Source organism: Amphiura filiformis, chromosome 10 (assembly GCF_039555335.1).
Source record: "Amphiura filiformis chromosome 10, Afil_fr2py, whole genome shotgun sequence".
Taxonomy (NCBI): domain Eukaryota; kingdom Metazoa; phylum Echinodermata; class Ophiuroidea; order Amphilepidida; family Amphiuridae; genus Amphiura; species Amphiura filiformis.
Window position 1 is genome coordinate 21525671 of NC_092637.1, and position 26472 is coordinate 21552142.

The window sequence follows — 26472 nt, forward strand, 5'->3', positions numbered from 1 at the left end:
TTTTAAAGTTAGTCTTACCATGAAAGATGTTCTGTTGGGAATATTAGATGTTGATTATTGTCATTATAATTTTGTTGTTCTTCATTGGAAAAAGTTTATTTATGTATGCTTAATAATGTCGCCGAGACTGAAAAACACATTGCAAACAATGAATGGAAAAAAAGATGGAACTCTATCAATATGTAATAACTGTTACTTTCATAAGTGTAATATTATTGCAGTTTTGTATATTTGTTGCTCATACAACTATGTATAATTGAATTGAGATCATGTTTGATAAATAAATGCACAGGGCACCTGTGTGTGCTCTCTGGAAAGAGAAAAAGGGGAACTTATAAGTTGTGGACCCAATAGTTCAGCTTACCATTTGATAGTAGATAAATCTCTTCTTGCCAACCAAATAACGTCACACTATAGACATAATTTCTCCGCCCCAGTGATTTTTTTAAACACGTGTTGAAAAATTAAATTCATGTTATTCATTAAATGTATTATTGTTTAAACTGACAAATTATTATATGGGTGATTGATCAAAGATAAAATCAAAGAAACAATGATCACGTTGCGGTATTACACATATACAATCCAATGAAATAACATACCTAACTTCTGAATGTCCCAGTAATTAGGAATCAAACTGTAAAATGATTACATGCGATTTGCGTTTACTTGGGTACCTGAATCAAAGTACTTAACCCTTACTAAGTGTATCATTGTTTTAAGTACAAGTATATTAATGCAATAATTAAGTAATTTAATATTTTCTGACAATAATAGTCAGAAAATGTGCTCAAAGTATCGATTCTTATGAGAGTCCACATAGCCTCAAAATGTGGTTCGTGTGAAATGTAAATAATTTATGAATCAACATTTTCTGGTGCATCCTCCTAAGTAGTACACTTTACAAATGTGCTATTCCCTGTTAAAGAAGACATGGACTTTTTCAGAAAAATCAAGTTATTTTCAAAATACTAACGAAGACTTTCTTCCTTCTTATGAAGTATACCTGGAATTCATAGTTGGTTGAATGAAATTTGTCTGAAACTATGATTTCCTTACACACGTATGCCTGATCCATAATGAATAAATGAAGCTATCTAAACAAACATTAATATACAATATTCAAGCCTCAATACTTAAACTACAAAATACCCATATACGCTGGCGAAGTGACGTAATAAATCGGATTAACTACCATAGCAACAGGTGAAAACAATTTTGAATATATAGCGCCTCACTACACGCAGGTTGCATTGATCACCTGTGTATGTGATAGGAACTTATAAGGGGTGAACTTATAAGTTGTGGACCCAATAGTTCAGCCTACCATTTGCATGTAAATAAATCTCTTCTTGTCAACCAAATAACATTACACTACAGTACCGGTCTTTTCAAAGATACTAATCTTACAGGTGCGAGTGATCAACATGATATGGGTTCAATGCAGATGTACCGCGTAAACATACCAGAGCAGCGCGGTATATTTAAAAATTGTTTTCACCTAATTGCTATGGTAGTTAATCCGATTATTACACAACTTCGTCAACGTATACATACCCCATATAAAAAGGTCAGACGCCCACGAGAGTAGCTTGGTGAAATCGGTTTTGCCGTTTAGCGCTACGCGATCATCTCATTTTAGACATATCATAAGGCCAAATAAAAAATATACATGTTTCACGTCCCCTCCCGCTTCCTTTTTGAGGGGTCTTCAATTATATACATAATTTTTTTTTGAAATTCAGTTATAACTCTTTAAAAAATATGTCTAGGAAGTTGAGATGCTTTATATAATTGTCCCTTTTCCAGGTATTATTGTATACGATTACACCGCTCTAATTATGGGTATTTACACCGGTTTTGCGATAAAAATGGAAAAATAAAAAGCCCCCCTTTTTTTAGTATACCTTTTCTTTACAATACAACAGTAAAAATATAATCCCAAAGAAACCATTTTATCACCGTTTGTTGTGTCTTGCATACAGAAATGGTTTTTTTAGACGGTTATAATCCAACTCCTATTTTGAGCGACCCTCTGTTACGAAAATGTAACCCAATGGAATCACGGTCGGTTTGCAGAACCAGTTTTTAATTTTTTTGCATAAAATAATAAATTTCACTGTGCCTCAAGCTCCTCCATCCCCTATGGGGAAGGAATGGATTTAAGATTAGCAAATTGAGCTATTATACAGGGTTTTAGAACACCGGCACCAATGCCTTTTGTTTGGATTGTGCTTCCACCCCTCTTAAAGTCATAGGACGAGGGTGAAAGGGTCCAGGTGTAATCATTTGGTAATTAGTTTATTACTAAATAACTAATGATATGGATCTACACAGTCCATAGGCATTTTCTGTGTAGTGGTCAATAGCATGAGGATTTGGTCGCACTTAATGTTCTTAGTATGTACCACGTGCGTATTTATGTATTTAATAGCCGAAGCTACAATCAAAGAAATTAATGTTGTCACACTCTGGCATACTAAAATGTAAATTGCCACCCCTCTCCTCCAGTTCAATGTTGATGAAAGAACCTTTTCCAGTCGGCTCTCCAGTCTCCCCAACATTGATTGAGGGGGAATGGGGGAGGGAATGGGAAAGGAGAAGGTATGTACTTCTCATCAAACATAGTTATACTAATTTCACTGAACTATCAGAGCGGCAATGAAGAGTTCCAACATATTGTCAAGGTGTGCCAACTATTAATTTCGTTGGTTGTAGCTGCCAGGAGAGGGGGTAGAACAACAATAACAACATTTGTTCCGGTGCATTGAAACGTTTAAATAAGTGTTCAATTGGTAATCGTAAATCCATTCCTCGCGATCACATTAAAGTTAAATTTTTATAAGTTAGAACTAAATTAAATGATTATGATTTAGCTATGTTTTATATACAAAACAGGATAATGCTTTTTAAATCCAAACAATTAGAGCTGCATTAACCTGGAATCGGGAGTAGATTTGATTCACTGTCCGCAAATCCAAATCCCTCACCACATCGAGTATACTTTTTCAAGAATTGTGTATAAAGCTTCTCCCTGTGCTGCTACAGCTGCTACTGCTGAGTACAATGTAGTTATCGCTATGGACCACAATGGCCTCATCCCAATGGCATAATTCAATAACCTCAATTAAACAATCACAAAATTTCACCTCAAGTTGCAGAGTATGAGTTTTTGTACTCAAAATTTCAAACGTCATTCAATGAATGTGCAAATGGATTGGGGTTAAAGAACTGTGACCCTGATAGATGAGAATGTTGTGGATCCTAGTGTATGATGTTTGGTTTCCATGCTGACTTATCTTTAGTCACCTGTAATGTCAGTGGAATTAACAAGATCAGAAAAGTAACTAAAATAAGAGGGTATATAAAAATGTCAAAAGATTCTAATTTTGTATACAACTTACACAATACCATCAAAATGATAAGTATCAGAAGAGAAAAAAAAGAAGACAAACAAAAAATAAACATTAAGAACAAAAACAAGAACATGCTTACGCTGTGGAAGTTGATGTAAACGTTGTGGGGCAGTGTGTATGTGGGTATAAACCGACATTATGTGGGTATTCACTCGTACAAAGCGACGTTATGGGGTTTATTCCCCACAACGTTATACACATACAAACGTTACGTATACAGTAAACCAAAGAATTAAGGTACCAGTTGTGTTTACACCTATTTATCCTACATAAAGACTTATTATGTCAAAATTAAAACCAGCAACTAATACCTGTACTCTTGAGCTCTAATTTAAGACATTATTTGTTGAAATTGGCTGAGAATGGTGATCTAAAACCTAATAAAGAAACGAAATCAAAAGTTGCACTTTTGTGTTCTAATCAATGAAAGCACGACGCTAGTTTTAACGTGCTAATCAATGGAAGCACGGCGCTAGTTCTCATGTTCGCGAACGCTTTGTGTCAGAGGATGATTTAAGAAAGCCCCATCATGCACTGCAAACGTGTTATCACTAGAGTTTCAACTGCCACTTTACTTTTCAAATCTCATTGAATTCTGTGCAAAAGATGTTGTTTAAGAAGTGTGCGTGTGTCATTATTACTTGGTCGATTTCAGAACAAAAGTGATGTATGCATAAAGGATAATTCACACCTTCTGTAGGTAACATAAAATGTGAAATCGACTAGCATTTTGAATGCGTTTTTATTGTAAATATATCAGTCTAAATTCAAATTTAACCATGCCCATCAATGCAATGTGCGAGTAGTGGTGTCATGTTTACTCACACAGCTGTGCTAACCGCAAGTCAACACAATGACGTGGTGGGAAGTGCTTAAATCATCCTCTGGCTTTGTGTACAGATCAATAGGACATGCAATGGATCAAGCTGCAACTTTTAAATTAGCATCTTCCTTGTGTGTTCGGATCGTCGTGTCTTTTTTTTTGTTGACCAAATCAGGTCTTAAATTCGACCTAAAAGATGCAGCTATTGGTCATTCTGTAGGATTTTCAGGGGGTGAAAATAACTGGTACCTTAATTCTTTGGCTTACTGTACGTTCTTGCTTATAGGGGTTAGTCGATGTTCAATAAATGAATGAATGAAGAAACAAATATATGAAATCAACTTACAATTAATCTCATCCGAGTTGTCACGGCAGTCATCTTTGCCATCACAAATCAAATTAACAGCGATACATCTTAAATTGCGACATCGGGTTTGGTTATCGCTTGGACATGGACCTAGAATTATTCGAAATGTTCGACATGTTTTAACGAGGTAGAATGGCACTTTTTAACAGTGGCATAGCGAGGGGCGGAGCAGGGAGAACAAGTGTCCTGAGTACCACCTTAGGGGCGCAGAATTGACCAATTCAGCAAGATTCTGCGCCCCATCCAAGCGATGAAAGTCACAAATAGTCACTTGAAAGATCAATTTAAGACCGAAATTTAACTTCAATATAACCAAAAGTAGGCCCCTAATAAGTGGTGTTTGCTCCAGGCGTAAGTGTTCCATAAATGGGGGCGCCATTATGTATCCTTGGCCCAGGGTGACACAGCCCTAAGCTACGCCATTACTTTTTAAGGCTTAGGCAAAGGCAAAACAAACTAAAGATGTTTGGTTGTACTCAACGGCTCGCACATCATTTTGCGGTCGTTAGCAGTTATGTTGGCTCTAATTGTCAAATACTTTTGTATTACTTAATCAGATCAATTTGGTAAGGAAATGTCAAATATTTAAGGGTCACTATTCCATATTTTCTGTGAGGATCTGTTAGATGTCAGTGAATTTTAATTCTTAGATAAACAAGGTAAACAATGTGTATTTAAAAAAAGTTCATTAGAGTTTCAAGTTTTTAATAATAACCAACACTTTATCCTCGAGACACTCGCAGAAAAAGGCAAATTCAGTATAACAAAAATTTACAATAGATTTTGTATTAATGCGGTAAAAGACAAAGGTGTAAATGTTTGGGCTATTCCATTTAAAATCCACATTACCCCTGTGGAAGATTTAGCTTAAAGTCTTCCGCAGAGGGAATATGACTTTTGAATACAATAGACAATTGGATAACTTCCATTTGAAATACTCACACCAGCTGTGAAAGATATAGGCAAAGCCATAATACATGGGGAGTATGGGTTTCAAAATGATTAACCTTGACCAGTTACATTTGAAAAACATTATCCCTCTGTGGAAGATATTTCCAAAATCTTCCACAGGGGTTGTGTGGATTTTAAATAGAATAGCCCAATGTATAATAGGCTACCATCCATAAGCATTTTAGTCGGGTTATGTTATCGCTCAAAAGCCCAATTTCGTAAATCGTGCATATATTTTGAGCGATAACAAAGCCATACATGGACCTATACGAATGATTGAAATAGTGACTCACATTTCAATGCAGTGTCAAAAATGAGATTGTTCAGCGCGTTTGGGATATGCATTTCGTGTAAAAAGGTTCAAATGCTTTTCTCTTTGTTTTACAATTCAATTTTACAATGCAATGTTATTATAGTTTTATGTAAGATGTTCTTGGATATCTAAAAAACATAGGCAAACGATACGATTAGATGTCTGCATCATGATCAGTATCAAATGATATGAATATTATTAGGTTGTTGGATGTCCTAGTTGGAAAACCAATACTGTGGTACTCACAATATAGTTCATCAACCTTTGTTTCTGCGCAATCTACCAATGAATCACAAAAAAACCAGTCTCCAATACATGGCCCATGAGATGAACAGGGAAAATAGCCTGTGTCGCAAGGATCTAAAATAAGAACAATTAAATCTAATTAAGTGAGCAAAATAGTGCTTAGCAGAACCAGCAAAATAATTATCAAAATATTTACTAAATTTTCTTTTCCAAAGCATCCGGCTTATTTCACACACTAAACAGGTGCAGTCTTGAAATTATAATGCACCTAGTATCTGATCAGTTGTCAATCAAACAAGTATAAACTGAATTTGATCACCGCCCCCCCCCCCCTGACAAACATTATCATGAGAAGATTAATGTCTTATGATTTGCAATAGCAGTGTGTTTAGAGAGCATAGGGTTTAGGACTGAGGGAGGGTGACAATGGTGACTTGTGCTTCTTCAGTCTCTCCCCGATATGTCTCCCAGTCTAGTGTGCTTCGACTATATTTATAAATACGTATTTATAAATATGCACGTGATCACCTCCGCGGTGCCATAACAGCTTGTAGACAGTAAGTCTCGGAGTGACGTTCTACATAGCGAGTGGTCTTCCTGCACATTTAAATGCAATGGAGGTAAACAACACGAGACTACTGGTAATCATTATTATCTATTTTGTTCAACTTTGATTAAAAACGTTTCCGTCAATAAATATTTTTCCGTCGGCAAATATTTCAAAAATGTTCTTTTTATACAACATGTTACAAATTCGTAATCCCCCATATGTAATAATTTTGCTATTCAATTAATACTTAAATTTGATGATAATGATCGAAAGAGTCAATAAGATGAGGATTTGGTCACGCTTGCTGGCCTTGGTATGTCGTGCCCATGGGTCACGTGCATGTTTATATATATATCCTAAAATACACTTCAATTTATCCTCCGGGGCTTATGATGAAAATGGTAGTTGGATTATATATATATGCTTAGAGTGTGATTAAACTTCACAATTCCAAAGGTAAAATACAACACTTACTACGTAAAAATCCCTAGTATTATAATACTAATATTGTCTAATTTTTGTCTAATTATTTTTGCCAGCATGTAATAACTTACATTCAGTTGTTGTAGGAAGTTCTGCTGTGCTAAGCTTCGTTGTTGTGGATGGTTCTGTTGTAGCTACCATTCGCATTGTGGTCGGACCTTATACAACAATACAACAATAAAGATCAAACAAATCAATTAATAGTTTACCATGCAAACAATGGAAGAGGTTCATGCATCGTACACTCTTTATACCAACTAACGAGATCAAATTAATTATCGCACACTGGCACAATTAAACATGAAATTACATTTGAAACATGACGTGCAGCAGATAAACCAGAGAAAAAACTCCGGACATACCTGCCTGTGCGGGGATTAGAACCCAAGACCTTTCGCTTGTCGGGCGAACGCTCTAGCAACTGAGCGACACAGACTGTCCTTGATAACAGGGCACTAATGGATAATGAGCTAAATAATGTGGCCATTATTCCAAAACGGTTGAATGTATGCCAAATTTGAGATGTGCATGGGAAGCAGAATTTATTTCTGCGAATTATGACACCGCATCTGTTGCAATGGTCCCCGGGGCAATGGTCTCGACATAAATTCTGCTTCGACTACATATCCCAAATTTGGCATATGATTAAACGTTTTAGAACAATGGTCATTCATAAAGGGGGATAATTACTTATTGGTAGGTGTTTAAAATACATGTATAAAAAAAGTATTGAGTAATCCTTTCTTCCCTTATTCTTTGGACAATGTGGTTATGAACTAATCACAAAACAATTTTAAACACGTTATAGGGAGTGTCAAAATATCAGAAGGTATCAGAATATTACTTTTATATTCCTTTAACTGCTTTAAGCTTTATTATATTATTTGCACTATATATTATTTCCTTTCCAGGAAAAAAAGTACGCACCCTTCTCAAATTAATAAACAGAATTGTCATAGGGGAAAAGTCACAAAATTATAATTAATTAACTCTTTAATATCTGTGTCATTTAAAGATTTAAAGAAGACACTCTCATGCTATTAAAAAAAACATGTACCAATGATTCCTACATATTGCATGTACCATAATAAACATCTACAAAAATAATTACCCCTTTAATGGATGACCATTTTCCCAAAATGGTTGATTATATGCCAAATTTGAGATATGCATTCGACGCATAATTTATTTTTGCGCATTATGACGCCTTATTTGATGCAATGGTCCCAATATTGATGTCGCAGCGTACATTTAAATGAACATAACCCTGGATGTGAAAGTTGCAGTAAAATCCTAAAATCCTATTGCCTTGTATTCAGTATCCGTTAAAGGAAATCTGTTTGGCTCTCATTGAATTATACTTTTTGTTTCATGCTCTTGGAGGAGATCAAAACATGCGATAATCAATAACAAACAATAATTGTCATCATTCACATCAGTGATCATTATTCAAAAGTAACACAGCTGTTATAAATACCTATATAGCGTCAGAACTAATAATTGTGTTCACAATATTTGAACATAGAAAGAAGGGTGATTTATTTACGCGCATTTTGATACCCCATTTGTCTAATTTCATTCAATATTAACAACACACCAGTGTTTTTAAAGAAAAATACCCGAATTTAAAAGCACTACTGTGTTCTAATATTGAACGACATTTCACAAATTGGATATCAAAATGCGCGTATTAAAATAAATCATCCTTCTTTATATGTCGACGAAATATTTTGAAATCAATTAGTAGTTCTGAAGCTATAAGCGTATTTATAACAGCTGCGTTATTTTTTGTGCAGACTTTACATTACTTTCAGTTATAAATTAAAACGCCTCTAAATAATTGGGAAAAGTTACATAATTAAAAAACGATGAGAAAGAAAAGACGTAGAAGCCTATATTCAGTCTTCGAATTAAATGAAAACTGCAGCAAGTCTTTTTAAATTACAAAGACAATGTATATAAAATCATCTTACAATTTGTTTCATCGGAGTTGTCACGACAATTATCTTCCCCATTGCAAACCAGGTCAGAATCAATGCACCTTAAGGTACCACATCGGAATTTACGGTCACCGCCTGGACATGCACCTAGATAAATTATTACAATTCATGGTGAATCATTTTGACTTACTGTAGCTTACTGTTGCCTAAACCTTGTCATAGCTGGCATGTAAAGGATGTTTTACAGATATTTATGACATTCTAATGCTATATTAAATAAAGACAGTTGGAAATGTGATTTCGCTTCAAGTCACATAGTTATTGTATGCTTTAATTGCTCAAGTATAAAAGGTGTTGATTTCTGATGATTTTTCATTCACCTGAGGTTTATACTTCATTCAGTGATCCCAGCGCAAGTGTAAAAAAATAAATTGTTTATAAATTGTTTAAAAGTGAAGGATAAGTCATTCAAGTTGTCATTTGGTACTTACTGAAATGACAAATTTGGCAAAAAACGAAGAAAACATCAGTACGGACGAAGTTGAAGCACCATTCAAATACATCAGATACTGTCAGTATCTAAATTACAGATTCGTGTCAAATGTCTTATTTTGTCTTAAATACTTGCCTCTCGGCCGAACTACTCGCAGGGTATGTTAGCACATCTATGACAATGACAAAAATCTGAATTTTGATGATTTTTTTCGATCGTCCGGATGAACAAATCACTGAATGTGCCTTTAAGAACGCTTTATTAAGAACGCTATATTAATAGGCCTTATTTCCTTATAAATCTATTTTATCTTACAATCTATTTCGTCCATGTATGTTTCACAATCTGGAAGGTTATCACAAACACGACTCGATATTATACACGGTCCAGTGGGTGAGCAGGCAAAGAAACCTGCACCGCAAAGATCTAAAATAAAAAATAAAAACTTTCTGAATTAAACTAGGTCAATTCATGGAGTAGGTATGTAAATAATAGCCAGGTAAATATCACATCATTATAGTTTGACATACAACATAGGGCAATGCACTTGAATCCCGTACGTATGGACCTGACCCTTAACCCCGTTGGGCGCAAATAATCTGGTTGTTATGGTTGTATGGTTTTATGAAGGTCTCTCTATTAAATATTGTGCCCGCCTCTAGATGTCCCTTTGGCACTGCAAATGCAATAGCCACGAATCAGTCACTTGGGCTAAACTATAACATTTCCTTTAGCAGAAAATGTCCATGGGAATTTTAGTTGAAATTACTTTTTGCGAGGTTACGCCCACATTATGACATCATAGCCCCGTTAAATGAGGCAATCTTGTAACACCTCTACCACCACCTCCCCCTTAGTAAGCAGTGGCGTAACCAGGGGAGCCTTGGGCAAACTGCCCCCCCCCCCCACCCCCCACCCCGACAATTATCATGGGTAAAATGGGGATGGCAAAGAGTCCTTAAAATGACTAAAATGGGACAAAATATTTGACAAATGGGGACGAAAATTAGGCTTTGCCCCCGCATGCTAAAATTCCGGCAACGCTACTGTTAGTAGGTTGAGGGTTGATTTAGTTTTACCTACCACTTATACATGTTATACCGTCTCCACTATACCCAATATTGCATGAACATGAATAGGACCCATCGGTATTCGTGCATGTAGCATCGTCATGGCAGTTGTTTTCCCCATTTGAACACTCATTTGCATCTGTTAAATATTATAAATATACTTACAAAGATAATTATTTTATTAAAATAACGGATATGAGTAAGGTCAAATAAAAGCTTCAAGCATTAGAAAATGGAGCCTATGTAAAGTGATGGCTTAGAATGTGATTTTGAGTTTTACCGACACCGACACACGTGATGCCATCTCCGATTGCGCTGTACCCAATATTGAATGCACATGAAAAGTAACATGAATCATCGACATAGCATGTGTGTTTACAATTTGTATCTGTTGAAATATCAAGTTAATTTGGTTAAGTAAAGTTGTCTCAAATTTAATATTGTTTAAAATAAAAGTATTTATTGGAGTATTAATTTAAATTAACATACCAGTACACACGATACCATCTCCAGTATACCCACTATTGCATGAACATGAGAAGGAAGCAAGGGTATTGGTGCATGTAGCATCGGCATGGCAGTTGTGCTCCCCATTTATACACTCATCTATATCTGTTGAATATTATGAAGATACTTGTTTATTGTTACCAAAGGCCAAGAATGGATAAAGTGAAATGTAAACGCTAATGTAAAAACAACTGAGAATCCTAAGTTGCCAGTTGCATATACCATCTTTCGGAATCACTGTGATCTCGCTTTTTCACCAGGCATTATTTATATGTGTGAAGTACTTCAACATCACTCCATGATGAAGTTCCATCTTGCACTGTCCTTCTCCCCCCGATGCGCCCAGGTTTCTACCCTTACGACATCCTCTATGCCACCACAAATTACTACCCCCCCCCCTCCCCCCGATTTTCCTATCGGAATCACAGTGGCTTCGCTGCTGCATTTATCACTGTGGAAATCACTGTCGTGTTGTTTTGATTGCAATACTAGTAGGGCCCTTATTCAACCATCACCTACTCTTGATCTGTTTTACCGCGCATAATTTCGTTTTAAGGGCTTAATTGTTCCTCAAAGTTTGCACACTGACTAGAAAGAAATGCTTAGATGATAATTACCTGATTCATGTGTCAAAACTGATTGTGTGGTAGTCACCATTTTCATTGTGGTCGGACCTTAATTTAGAAACAAATCAAGCAAAAATAAACAAATAGTACAAAATACGTTATAAATAAATGCCACCTTTGGTTCCCATGGAGCAGATCGTGTCACATCCATTAAAATATCTATTATACATAACATTCAAAGGATAATGACTATTATACATAAGGTAAAGGTAAAGGTAAAGGAGACGATCCTGTATAAACAGTAACCGGAGTGGCCATCTCTCTTTCATTTGCCAGACTCCTCCATGATTGCTATAGGGGGATCGATACACCTGCTCCACAGCGAGTCTGTTACCTTCCCAGCATTTAAGAATGCCGGTGCCCATTTATACACCTGGGTGGAGAGGAGTAATCGAGATAAAGTGCCTTCGCCATACTTTGAGATAATTTTATAGGTTTGCAGGTTGTATCAATAATTTTTAATATTGTGCATGTATTATCATGTTTCAGTTGATTGGGCACTATGTCTTTGAGTTGGTTACGTTTGGGGGTATGTAATGACCTTTTGTAGGACGAGGGTGAAGAGTCACGGGTATTATGAGTAGAAAATAAAAGATACATTTCAGTAAAACAAACCTCCTAAATAATTGGAAACGATATTGATTGTTTGGCACACAAACTAGCCAAAGAAGATGAGGAAGAAGATAACGTATCTTACACACCAGCAAACCTTTATATTCCATCTTTGAATGAAAACACGCTTTAATAGCTGTCAGGTCTTTTTAAATTACAAAGGCAATATAAAATTATCTTACAATTTGTTTCATCGGAGTTGTCCCGACAATCATTTTGCCCATTGCAAACCAGGTCAGAATCAATACACCTTAAGGTACCACATCGGAATTCACGGTCGCCACCTGGACATCGACCTAGATGAATTATTAAATTCATTGTTATTTACGTTGACTTACTGTTGTCTAAACCTTGTCATAGCTGGCATGTACAGGATGTTTTGCAGATATCAAATGACATTCTTATGCTAATAGAGACTTATGTTGGAAATGTGATTTTACTTCCAAATGTATCTTTTGCTACAAAATATACGGTACAATGTACTTGATACAGTTAGAAGCTTTCACTCTCAGTTTTCTTACTGTTAAAGGCTCCAAAAGTGCTTGGCATTTGAGGAAGAATTTGGATAAATGATGTTAGTCACATAGTTATTGTATGCTTTTATTGCTCAAGTATGGAAGGGGTTGATTTCTGATAATTTTTCATTCACCAGACTGGTTCATTCTTCATGTTAAGAACGCTTTATTAAGAACGCTTTATTAAGAACGCTATATTAATAGGTCTTATTGCATTTCCTGATAAATTTGATTTATCTTACAATGTATTTCATCCATGTATGTTTCACTGCAATCTGGAAAGTTATCACAAACACGACTCGATATTATACATGGTCCATTGGCTGAGCAGGCAAAGAAACCTGCACCGCAAAGATCTAAAATTAAAAAAAAAACATTTTCTGAATTAAACTAGGTCAATTTATTAAGTAGATATGCAAGTAATAGCCAGGTAAATATCACATCATTATAGTTCGACAAGTATGCAAAATAAGGCAGTGCACTTGCATCCCGTACGACTGGACCTGACTCGCAACCCCGTTGTGCCCCAGTAGACTTGTTGTTATGGTTTTATGAAGAAGGTCTCTCTAATATTTTGCCCACCCCTAGATTTCCCTTCGATTATGAAAGGATAATAACGGCACTGCAAATGCCCTAACCAGGAATTACTCACTTAGGTTAAACTATACATTTCCTTTCATCTTTGGCAGGAAATATGTCCACGGAAATTTTAGTTGACAATAACTTTTTGTGAGGTTACGTTCACATTATGATGTCATAGCCACGTTACATGAGGTTATCTTGCAAAACCTCCACCTAACCCTTAGTAGGCAGTGGTGTAGCCAGGGAGGAGCCGGGGCAAATTGCTCCCAACCCCCACCACACAGGAAATTGTCAGGAAGTAAAGTTGACAAAAAAATGACAAATGTGGACGAAAATTTGGCTTTGCCCCCTCACATTAAAATTTCCGGCTACACTACTGTTAGTAAGTTTAGGGTTAATTTAGTTTTACCTACCACTTATACACGTGATACCATCTCCACTATACCCAGTATTGCATGAGCATGAATAGGACCCATCGGTATTGGTACATGTAGCATCGTCATGACAGTTGTGTTCCCCATTTGAACACTCATTTGTATCTGTTGAAATATTATAAAGATACTTATAAAGCTTCAAGCATTGAGAAATGGAGCCTACGTGAAGTGATGGCTTAGACCTTTTTAAAGTACAAGCTTTAGTTAATCACACCGGCACAAGGATACCATATCTGATCGCGCTGCACCCACTCAGAATGGATGGTTTGAGCCAAGTTGTTTCATTTTCCAATTATATTGTCTGGTTGACACCTTTCCACATTCTTGCTTTGTAGATTAACTGGGAGGAATTTTAAAGACCTATAAGCATTTACTTTCCTGCTTGTTTGAGAAACATATGTCTAATATTAATATTGTAATTCGGAACTTGCAATTTTTATGCTAAATTTGGCAAAATCTATTGCAGCGGTTCCTTTTCGTCATTTTTGTCCAGCAAAAATTTTTGGGGAAACTCTTTTACTAAGTAAAATAACATAAACAAATCTATATAACAAAAGTATTACCAGAACACGTTACACCATCCCCGTCAAATCCTTCATTACACTCGCATGTAAAGCTGCCTGGTGTATTCGTACACGTAGCGTATAGATTACAAATAGATGAACCGTCTACGCACTCATCGATATCTAAAAAATAATAACCAGCATAACAAGTTAGAATATAAGTATGACAGAATGAAGTTGTATGACTCTTATGACCTCTTATGACCTTGGACAAAATTGTGTTTTCATGAAGAATGCATGCACTGGGCAAAACAAAGGACAAAAAAGCATAAAAGAATGACAGAACAAAGAAGGATAGACAAAAAAAAAGAATAGGATAAAAGGGAAAAAAGGAAAGAAAGTGACAATTTTTTTTAGATATACCTAGTTTCAAGACAATTTATATGCTTTTACCTTGACACTGTTGTCCATTACCCCAATATCCAACTTCACATACGCAATCAAAGCTTCCAATAGTGTTCTGGCATCTTGCGTTCACATCGCAACCTGCCACGCCCTGTGAGCATTCATTTGTATCTAGAGTACGAATAATCAAAATGATAGTAAATAACTTTTAATATTGTCTTTTAGTTTAATTATTCAAATTTCCATTCTTTGTGGCCTGTAATTGGCATAAGTAAATATTTACTGAAAGAGTTGTTATCACCGTAATTACTGTGCCTATTGTAAGACAAATATCGTCGCGATTCTGGCAAAACATCATACAAATATAATATATTGTACATATTTAACACATGGCAGCTATTGGAAGTTTTGCCAGGACAGCGACGATATACCTACTTTGTTTAGAATAGTATTATCTTAGTTGTAAGCTCATGTCAAGCCCCGAATGTCAAACACACACACCCAAATCACACACACATAAACACACATAAATACACACCCAACTTAAACAACCTACCTTCACATGATACAACCCCATCCCCATACCAGCCTTCCATACATGAGCATACATAGGTTCCCTCAGTGTTGACACATGTGGCATATGCATGACATGGATCAGATGAACATTCGTCATAATCTGTAATTCAAAATTCAAAGCTTGAAAGTATATATAATATATTCCAAATGAATCTTTCTGTTAAGACATCATGCATACTCTGCATGTTAGAACTTATGTCATGAATGAAAAGAGTCATAAATTGCTCCAGTCCAATTGCAGCAGTCCTTACCTTGACATGTGTTAACGCCGTCTCCAGACAGACCTTCATTACAGGTGCATTCGAAGCTCCCTGGTGTGTTGGTGCACGCTGCATTTGGATTACAGTTGTGGCTTCCGATGAGGCATTCATTGTTATCTATAAAATAAAGAAACATATTTGTTTGACCCAGTATTAAAGTTATTACAACAATAAAATATTATTGTAATTGTATATAACCCAGATGGGGATCATTGTTTAAACCTGCTTTCCAGAAAGTGACCTTTATTTGAGGCATTTAAGGGATGGGGTATGAACGTTTGGACAGTATTTTATTGTGGGACATTAGAGCACATCAGACATATCGAATTGCATTCTGAATACGAAGAATGTCCTTCTGATATCAAATAATTTTGATCGACGATCAATTGAAAATTTTGACCTTTTGTATTGAAGATATGGATTTTTTTTCCCAAAACACCAAAAAAATTGCTCTTTTGGGGAAAAATCCATATCTTCAATATGAAAGGTCAAAATGCTCAATTGATCGTCGGCTTTTCCTCCCAGCTACATACACTTTAAGAATATATCATTAGATTTACTTCGAAGACTGTTAAATATCAAAAATGTGAAAAATATCAAATTTTAATAATTTGTCATAAAATTTGTATTATATCGTGAATTTCAAAAAATGAAAATTATTTGATATCAGAAAGATATTCTTCGTATTCAGAATGCAATTCGATATGTCTGATGTGCTCTCATATCCCACAAAAAATACTGTCGAATTAATTGTCAAATGTCTGGGTGTGTTTCTAATACATTGGGTGTATTCCTAATACATTTATGTTGTATTCCTAGACATTAGGGCTATTCTTAATGTATTTGGGTGTAATTCTAATACATTTGGTTGCATTTTTAATATATTTGGGTGTATACAGTGTCATGCTGGAAGTATTTAACTTGAGTAATAATAACTCGGTGTAATAAAATATTGCTAAAAGTATTACACTTGTTTAATAATTCAAATATCAATCAATACATTAAAAATCTGTTTTTCCTTGTTGTAATGGATAACCGCAAAAAGAAATATTTCCCACATGGGGCGATATTGTGATGTTAATTGTCACTTACAGCTATTTGTGGCATTACACATTGTAGCAGTTATTCTGTGTGTTTTTATAGCAGTATATATAAGTATTTCAAATCCATCTTACCATAACATACATTCCCAACCCCAACAAATCCACTTCTGCATACACACGTGTAACTTCCATCTGTATTAACACAATCAGCATTAGCTTGACAATTATATGTCGAGATACACTCGTTCACATCTGGATATTTCAATAAATACAAAGAAAACAGTATAACAATAAACACCTGTATGTGGGAACATGTTGGTTGCTTGGGCTATTCAGTTTGAAATCCGAACACCCCTTATGGAATTTATGACCTTAATCTTCTACACAGTGAGTGTGAATTTCAAATTGAAATTTACGCCCCTTGTATGGGAGATTAAGATAATCACTTCCACAGACGCTGTAAGGATTTCAACTGGTGTGTGTAATTGCGTTATTTCTGCCATAGACCATGTTTTCATTTTCACAACTCAACTTAGGTGCGCCTAATGAGGTGACCACAAAAAAACAGTGTCATGTAAATAGGGGCAGTAGAAGTTATGATCCAAATTGGTCAATAAATTACAATAAGGGTGGTCTTAAATTGTTGGTCTAGTAAAGTATATAAAAGTATACATATTTAGAATGGAAATGACTTGATTAATCCATCTGTGAGGCCAAATTTGGGCAAAAATGCTCAGTTTTGGAGAAAATCCTAAAAACAGCTTCTTTTTTTAACCCAATTTTTTTTAAATTAATTTTTATTAACTTTTATTTTGTTTTTGTTTTTTTGAATTTTGACCAACTTTTAATTCCAGGGTTAAGACCACCCTTAAAGGAAGGTGACCTGATATATTTGGCAAATCGAATTCTTTAAAACTTTCGCATAACATAAAATGATGTCCCGTTCAATCATTCATGCAAAAGAACATGTACATGTTTATTATAAATGTGACTAATTGCTTATGGAATTACTGATATTTATACAGCGTGATATTGGTAGTCTACAGTGTTTTTATTATTGATAGTCATCATGATCATGTAATATATTGATTTCAAATGAAAGACCCTATTTTTCCCAGTATCATATTGAAATTAGAAGTTCCAACTCGGTGTATTTCCGAAGATATCATCAAAAACCTGTTTAATTAGTCTCGGTTAATAGTTAACTTAAGTTAAACTGTTTAATTAGTCTCAGTCTCAAAATTACATAGTTGGGTGGATGTGATTCATTTTTTAATATTTTTTAAACGACCAGATGCACCTCAGCATTATGCAATTGTAATGTTTTGTATTATATGACAGGTTATGCCCTTTGGTAGCAAATATTATGCTGTTACTAACCTTCATCGCAACGAGCTCCAGAAAGGCCATCTGGGCACACACAATGAAATCCGAAATCATGTGCATAACACGTACCACCCCAATAACATGGCGATGAGGAACAGGCATCTGCCAAAAGGAGAGAAAAGCATTAACTTAAAAAGGTTTATGATGCCCAAAGGAAAAATCATGGAATATTCTGATGGATTTCACCATCCACTGATTTTAATCTATAAGCCCCTCCCATAAATTCTGATATAATTTAAGACATATAAAGAAAAAAAGAAAGGAAGACATTTTAAGAAATAAAGATACGAATGTTTGATGGCATGTAAAACTACGTAATTTTTAAGAAAAAGTGAACACTGATGGCGATATTTATCTTAAATCGTGTGTTCATCTTATTATAGTGTTATAGTGGCTTTATAAGACCAAAAAAATAATAACAAATAGAAGGACATTTTCAAAAACCTGAAGGGATAACTTATATTATTTGGCTGAATTAAATTTGAAATATATGTAAATAGCGCCCTCAATTTGAACACAAATATTCAGTTTATAGATTAAAAATCGCTACTAAAAGCAGAAAAAGATGAATAAGTTAATAAAGAAACGACAATATATGTTAAAAATAGCTAAAACATATATATTAATGTGATGTGTAGTTAATATATTACGTGGTAAAAAGGTTGCAGGTCTATAATAGGGTTATCAGTTCTACCAAAGTAACCATACATCACAGAGAGTGGAAACCTATCTTTTTCTTACTGCCTGTTGCTAGACAAACAACTTGCCACAGGTTTCATGAAAATCGGAGCAACTTTAATTTTTGACCCCTGTGCAACTTGGAAATTGACCTTCGACCCTTCTGGCATATAACTCCACAACCACGGGCCGTATACGCACAAATTTTATATTTTTATGATTCTTATGATCAGACGGATACTTTTAGATGCTAATGAGTGAAATCAGAGCATGTTTAATTTTTGACCACTGTAATAGTGATCCACGAATAAAACTCATTCCCAAAAGTCCAGTTGATTTGGACATCGAATTTGCGAGTGTGGATAGTGCACCATAAGCCAGAAAATTACACAAATATAATTTAGTCCAAATTTTCTTTGTTGGTTACAGTTTCTCATCCGTTGAAAAACGTTGATAACGATAAACTTGATTAGATTTTTGATTGACAAATCCAAAAGTACTCACTCGTTTTAGACTTTCGCCATCTTGGCTGATGGCTTCTTCAGAATGACCATTGGGATCCACTTTTCCCGCGGGATTGACCGCTGTTTCCGGCGATTTTCTCATCCCTCGGTGGCTTAGTTCGTATTAGTGGATCGTATACATGGTCTAGAGAGTAACTCCCGATGTCCCTGTTGACTGTTCTGTCCCCCCGCCTTCTAATCCAAATAGCTTCTCTGATCAGTCGAGTTTGTTGGTTGCCGTCTTTCTCAAGTAATTTAGGCTCATCCCAATTTATGACATGGTTCTCGATTGCGATGTGGTCGGTTATCGCGGATTTGTTTTGTTCCGAGGTTGACATTGTTCTGTTTTTTCTGGTGTATTTCCTGTTTGCAACTTTCTCCGCATCTTTCTGGTGTTCCTTAAGCCTTACTCCAAATGGACGGCCCGTCTCGCCGATGTATGACTTGTCGCACCCTTTACAACCAATCTCGTAAACGACCCCGTAGTCGCCTTATTCACAAACACACCTATTCAAGAGACAATGGCGATCATAAGAGAAAGACTAGAAGAGGACACAACTAAGCCACCGAGGGATGAGAAAATCGCCGGAAACAGCGGTCAATCCCGCGGGAAAAGTGGATCCCAATGGTCATTCTGAAGAAGCCATCAGCCAAGATGGCGAAAGTCTAAAACGAGTGAGTACTTTTGGATTTGTCAATCAAAAATCTAATCAAGTTTAATTTCTACAATCCTACAAATGCATCTATTTCATGAGTTGATAACGATGATAAAGTAGAGGAAGAAAAGATGAAGTAAAAGAGGATGAATAAGATGAAGTCCACGACGAGGGTGATGATGATGACAATGATGATGATGTTGAAGAAGATGGTGATGATAAATTGATGATGATGATGATGATAATGACAGCTAATGACAATGATGATGATTATGATGTCCAAAAACTAGAAAGGTACAAACACAAACAGGCTGATAAAACATTACCTAATTCACAATTTATTCCGTTGTAGCCGTCATTGCAACGGCACACATAACCATTTTCACCATCAACACAGCTACCCCCATTCACACACGGAGTACTATCACACTCGTTTATATCTGAAACATTTAAGAAACAGCGATAAGAAATAAAGAACTGTGTGTATTGTATGCAGGTGGGTGAGGTGTGCGTTAATAAAGACCTGAAACGTGCACCTTGATCCGAGGTTTTTACCGCCTATAAACGGGTACTGCAAACGAGGACGTGACGGTTGACGGGAATCATTCAAAATGCAAAACAGCGCATGATTCGCCGTTTAAACCAATGTCCACATTTGCTGGGGTTAGGGGGACCCGGCCACATCGATTGGAAAGGGTCTGATGCGTTCGGTTGGTGGCTTCGGTTTGTCGGTTAATTTCGGTTTGTGGGAGTGTATAATTTGTTTGGGTCCACGGTTGCATTCCTTTGCAAGTGCGTAGTGGGTATGAGGGGTGGATGTATTTTAGGTTTAGTTAAAGGTGGGTGGGCTCGGGTGCGTAGGGGGTGTGAGTAGGGGTACATGTGTGTTAGGGTGCATACATACTCAGTTCACAATTAGTTCCAATATAACCCGATACACAGTCACAAAAATATCTGTCCATAACTCCCTGATAACAAGTCGCTCCATTCTGACACGGTTCACTATCACACTCATTTATATCTGAAATAATAACGGAGACAATGCAACATCTGGTATTGAAATATGTTCCGTCACGGTCTTAATACTTGTATGCTATTAAAGGAGTATTTCGTGATCCTAGCGTCCTCTATTTATGACATTTTTCAGTAGATATCTACGAAAAAAACCTATTCCCAAAATTTCAGTTGATTCCGATTTTGCGTTCGCGAGTTATGCATGATTGTGTATTACACTGCTCCATAGACAATGCGTTGTAATTTCATTCTGGTGCACCAGAACGAAATTCAAATTTCACGATATCTTTGCTAAACGAATTAATCTGCAAGAAATATTTTGCACATAAACATTATGCAGCCAGAGGTTTCTTTTTTTGAGAAAAGTGGGGGGATGAGGCTGTGGATCACAAATCCCTTTTAACTTATTGTGTGGCAACGTCCGGGGGTACTCAACTTTAGAAGTGACGGGTATATGTGTCTACCAGGGTCCCGAAGTAAGGGCCTATCGATACAAACGTTATTTTTAAAAAGGGGGGTCATTGGGTACAAACAAAATGGAAAAGAGGGTCATTGGGTATAATATAGTGTAAAAAGGAGGTTATAGGTATAAAATGTCAAAAATGGATCATCGGGTAGAAAACTCTATTTCTTGACACAAATTTCCAATAAAAATTACATAAATAACAGAATTATTATTATTTTGTGACATTTTGATGATACAATTTTCGTAAAAAGGGGTCATTGGGTACCGGACATATCTTCGTGTCAAAAATTGCCGTGATAGTACGGCGAATTCTCTCGTTTTTCAAAAGCTACGCATGGCGATTTTGTTCGAGATAGGCCGAGCGACTCAGGCTAAGCATACCATTTACACGATATGAGATACCACAGAGTTTCTATTCTACACGTAAGTTACGATTTGCGCCTGCTCAGTACCCCATGATGTTGCCATTACAAGAAAATTCGATTTGTTGTCAGGTAAAACCCAGGTCCCCTAATAGGCGATTGCTGTTGTCGTTATACGCATATAGTTTACTGCATTTTATACATTACGATTTTTAAATCGTACATTAAAATTGTGATATATTCAACTGTTTGAGAATTAAAATCATATAAAGCTCAGATCCACGCGCTCTATAGAATATTAAATCACAAGTCTATAAAACAATGCACTATATCGAGAGCTATCGAGACACTATGCAACTTTCTTTATCTGCGTCAATAATAGAATATTGGTTTTTATCGAATTGAATGCATCTCTACATTTTGAGTTTGTACTTCAGCACTGAGCGATCTAGCCAGTCATATAGGACTCCTTTTCTTGCGTTCGGTGAAATACCAATCGCCCGTCGCTCACCAACGGCATGAACGGAGTATTAAGTTGCATGGCAAAAATCTTTATAATACAGGGTGTCGACACTTTGCGGGTATGACTTTTAAAAAGGGGGGTCATCGGATATATTCGACTTCAAAAGAGGGGCCTATTGACAGGACATACCGTCACTTCAAAGGTTGAGTTCCCCCGGGAACAGCCACATTGGCCCAACTGACGGTCTAAGATCTACCGACGGTCATGTTGAGCGACGGCACTCTACATTGCATTGAGGTCCATCACTAACAGTCTGATTTTAAGTTGAATTGCTCCGAAATACGCAAAGAAGACACACACACGTATATTAGGGCGGACTTTTGAGTTCACTTATTTTTTTAATCAAACCTTTTTCAACTGTATATACTTAAACGATTATTTCATCAGGACTGTTATTTGGTAAATATTCTGACAATGTCTGCCATAAGATCCCCTCTTTCGTGGGGTCTCCATACTATCATAAATATCACGGAAAACGGCTAAATAATGAACCGTGAACCACGGTGTATTCCCGGGGGTGTATCGTAGCAGGAACACCGCAGTAAAGGCCAATGTTGTACTGCCCTCATACGGCCAGTCGCGCCGGCGGATTGGTCTATACCAGTAATTGTATAAGACGCCATCTACATTGTATTTGTAATTATGTTTGTATCCCTCATACCCCGGAAGGGGTCGATAGAGATCGAATAAAAGTTTATCATTTGATGGACGCCTGAACCTGAACCTGAAACAGTCCCGGTCAACACCTGGCTCCTCCCCGGACAAATTTTGAGTCAAATTCAGGGTCACATGATGTCAAGTCTCGGGTCATCCCCGGGTACCCAGGGGCCGGGGTTGCATTTGACAGGTGCATTGTGAGCTTCAGAAACGGTTTTGAGGGTTCTACGATTAGGGGAAGTGTGTCGGTTGCACATGAAAAATCCAATCAGATCCAGCTTCAGAGGTTATTTGAACAATTTCGTATTTTTGTCATGTATTAGATTACTCACCTGGTGGCTGAGTAGTTGGTGCTTGAGCGGTGGTTGTCACATCTGGTGGCATACGAGCTGGAAAAAATGCCAGGAATCCTTCATCATCTACACTGTGTTATTAGTAAACACCATTGAAGGTGAGGTTTAGACCCCAATCTGAGGCTGTTCTAACTATTATAACTAAGCTGAAGTATATTCAATACTTATTGCTATGGCATGGAGAGTGATACAATAAAAAAAAATTCGTAGTGAGGGCGCATTTTTCAAAATGGCCGCCAGAATCCCATATAATGGCATTTTCATAGAAACTTAACGTCATTGTGAGATTTTTTAAAATTTAATTTTATTTGCAAATATGGTGTAATATTGACTCAAGCCTACTTTTGAAAACAAAACACAATGATAGAGGGCGCTTTTTAAAATGGCCACCAAAATGCCTTAAAATCCCATATAATGGCATTTAAACAGCAATTTGAAGTAATTGTTTCGATTTTTTATTTTATTCTATTTGCAAATATGGTGTCATATTGACTCAAACCCACTTTTGTAACCGAAAAGCTGTGATAGAGGGAGCTTTTTGAAAAAATGGCTGCCAAAATGTCTTTAAATGATTCAAATGTACTACAAATCTAGCTGGTTTTAAAGTTATTACCATAGCCTTTGTGTAATTTTGCACTGAAAATGATTGACATTTTATTTATTTATTCTTTTCTCTTATTCATGGACTGGAAATACGCACTACCACAAAAAGCTGACAGAGTCATTTCTTTCCGCCTTTTTTATGATTTGTCATCAGCAATTTGGTGCAACTTTTAATGACTCTTCAGGTTTGCAATATGTCTTATCCGGCTAAATGTTCCATAGGCCCATAGAAGGTTTTCCTCAACATAACCCATTATATTGTTGCATGCACCAGGGGCTCAAGGAGTGCAGCAAAATTGTGACAATCAGCCTGAAATGGATGATGAAATGTGATTTTACTTTTCCTTTGGGGCAATTTCCCGGCATAAATGGAGTGCACCAAAAACCGCTCATTCAAAATATATTTTTCTCTGGAAACCCAGGTGAGCTAGTGGTGTTCACCATGTTATACAAAATGTATTACGATTAATGTCATGAGTTCGCCCTTGAAATATCACGAGTCCACCCCTGAAATTTTCCTTTTCAAAAGGACAATATAATCTAGTGAACCCACGAACTGACATGACTGAGTCGTAAAAAGGGGTGAAAATAATGAGTTTCAGCCCCGATTCACCACCATTTCCTTAGCAACAGTGATGAATGTTTCCGAAGCTTGTCTGATTTTTTAATTCTGCAAATATACCCACACTGATAGCGTGGCAACCACAAATCGACACTATTTCACGATATCTCCGGAACTACATCGATTTGGAACGTCAAATTTCAGGATGGTAATGAGAAAAACAGATGTTGTATGATACCAGTATCTCCTAAACAATGAGGTAAATCGGGGTAAAGCTGTCGATCGGTACACGAGCCACACTGGTACAATTATTTTGGACATGTTATCATTGGCCTTATGGCGGAATACGCGGATTTACGGTTTCTCTACCGGAAGTCAATTTGTGCCGAAATTCCTTCCCACAATGCAATAAGCGTTTTGCATAACAATAGATACCGTTCGGAGGTTAACCAATTTTCTTTGTTATGCAATACGCATATTGCATTGTGGGAAGGAATTTCGGCACAAATTGAATTCCGGTAGAAAAGCCCTAAATCCGCGTATTAAGGGGCTTGGGGTTTTAACCTATTAACCTAGACTTAAAGCCATATTATAACATTTGCTGAGGAGGACGCCCTCACTGATTTTTTAAAATTCATATTTTTACACGATTATATTGTACTTTATTAAACCAATATACCCTGCAAAAATCTAGACTCTAGGTGCTGTAATTTGTCAAAATCCGAGATTTACAATAAAACGATGGAACCGGCGTTTTATTATTACGATGGAATTATTAGTCGAACGCATACACGATGTTCATAACACACAGTACGTACACGGCGTGCGGGACGCTGATCTACACAACAAAGGGTCGTACCATAACATAACCGAAGGAGTGGTACGTATTGGCGACATATGCGCTGGTAGTAAATTCCAATTTGCTTTGCTTGGCCGTAGTTGTTCGGCTCAAAAATAAAAGGGGATATATCTGACAGTAAAAACTAACATTTTATGGCAAAGAAATGCCAATCTATATTGTATGAAAATGTTATAGTATGGCTTTCATCCTCCAGTCCTTCAACATCTACGCACGGTCATCGGGTTGTGGCAACGTAAAAGATTGCGGGTAATTTAGACGTCGCAGACTCGCAGTTCCGGGCCTGGAAGGATTCAAGCTATAGTTTTAACCTACCTTCTTCTGTCGAGGATACGGTAGTTGGGGCGATGGTGCGGATGATTGGAATAATGAGTATCCGTACATAATACCGTTCTCCTCTTAATATGCCATACAGTTGAAACATCCTTTCATTTTCCGCGGCAAATTCGGTATTCCATTCATCGGTATTAGATGATTTATATTCAATCTGAAAGCCACTCACTGGAATCTCGGGCCAGGACCATACCACAAGAAGAGGGTCAGTATAAGCTACTGTCCATCCTTCAAATATGATGTTTGGATCTGAAAAATAAAACAACAAGAATAATAATACAAAATGCACACAATTACAACCATAATAGCAATTATTCCGATAGCGACGACGACAACAACGATGATGATGATGATGGTGATGATGATGATGATGATGATTTCATTTCATTTCATTTCATATTTATTGAAAATAACATCGTGGCAAATTGCCAAATTGCGTCACTTTTTACAATATTAAAACATCAAAAAATTATTTACTATTATTACACATAAAAGTTATTAAAATACATATTACAAGAAATAAACATAAGAAAAACATATAATATTCAGAATTATGATGATGATGATGATGATGATGATGATGATGATGATGATGATGATGGTGACGGTGACGGTGATGGTGATGATGATGATGATGATGATGACGATGAAGACGACGAATGTTTTTATCTCAACGTGACATTTCGCCACCACTTCTGGCAATGTATTATGTTTTTGGATTGAAAAATAATCGGCCAGAATGCTCCATCTCTATCCGTATAAGGAGTATAATACATTCGACAAGGAATTTGAGTCGTTCCAT

At 36.4% G+C, this 26472-nt stretch overlaps 3 protein-coding genes across 3 annotated transcripts in view; all 3 read right to left on the bottom strand.

The window, feature by feature from the left end:
- Positions 1-3100, bottom strand: part of LOC140161734 (uncharacterized) — a 52842-nt gene extending 49742 nt beyond the window's left edge. The window contains exon 1 of the mRNA XM_072185031.1: positions 2991-3100. Within this exon, the coding sequence (XP_072041132.1) occupies positions 2991-3100 (110 nt within the window). The remainder of the gene's footprint in view (positions 1-2990) is intronic.
- On the bottom strand, positions 1907-16786 carry LOC140161735 (uncharacterized). The gene is made up of 12 exons (XM_072185033.1): positions 16765-16786; positions 15664-15789; positions 15393-15512; positions 14885-15007; positions 14492-14614; positions 13908-14033; positions 13155-13268; positions 12580-12693; positions 7221-7307; positions 6117-6230; positions 4586-4696; positions 1907-3309 (listed from the first exon to the last, which is right to left on the bottom strand). Exons 1-12 carry the CDS (start codon positions 16784-16786, stop codon positions 3302-3304), a joined length of 1188 nt encoding a protein of 395 aa, XP_072041134.1. The 3' UTR covers positions 1907-3301.
- A 2902-nt stretch (positions 16787-19688) lies between these two features.
- LOC140161736 (uncharacterized) lies at positions 19689-26472 on the bottom strand. The gene is made up of 6 exons (XM_072185034.1): positions 26445-26472; positions 25653-25919; positions 23293-23349; positions 20843-20959; positions 20265-20378; positions 19689-19789 (listed from the first exon to the last, which is right to left on the bottom strand). The coding sequence occupies exons 1-6, from the start codon at positions 26470-26472 to the stop codon at positions 19689-19691; spliced, it is 684 nt and encodes a 227-aa protein (XP_072041135.1).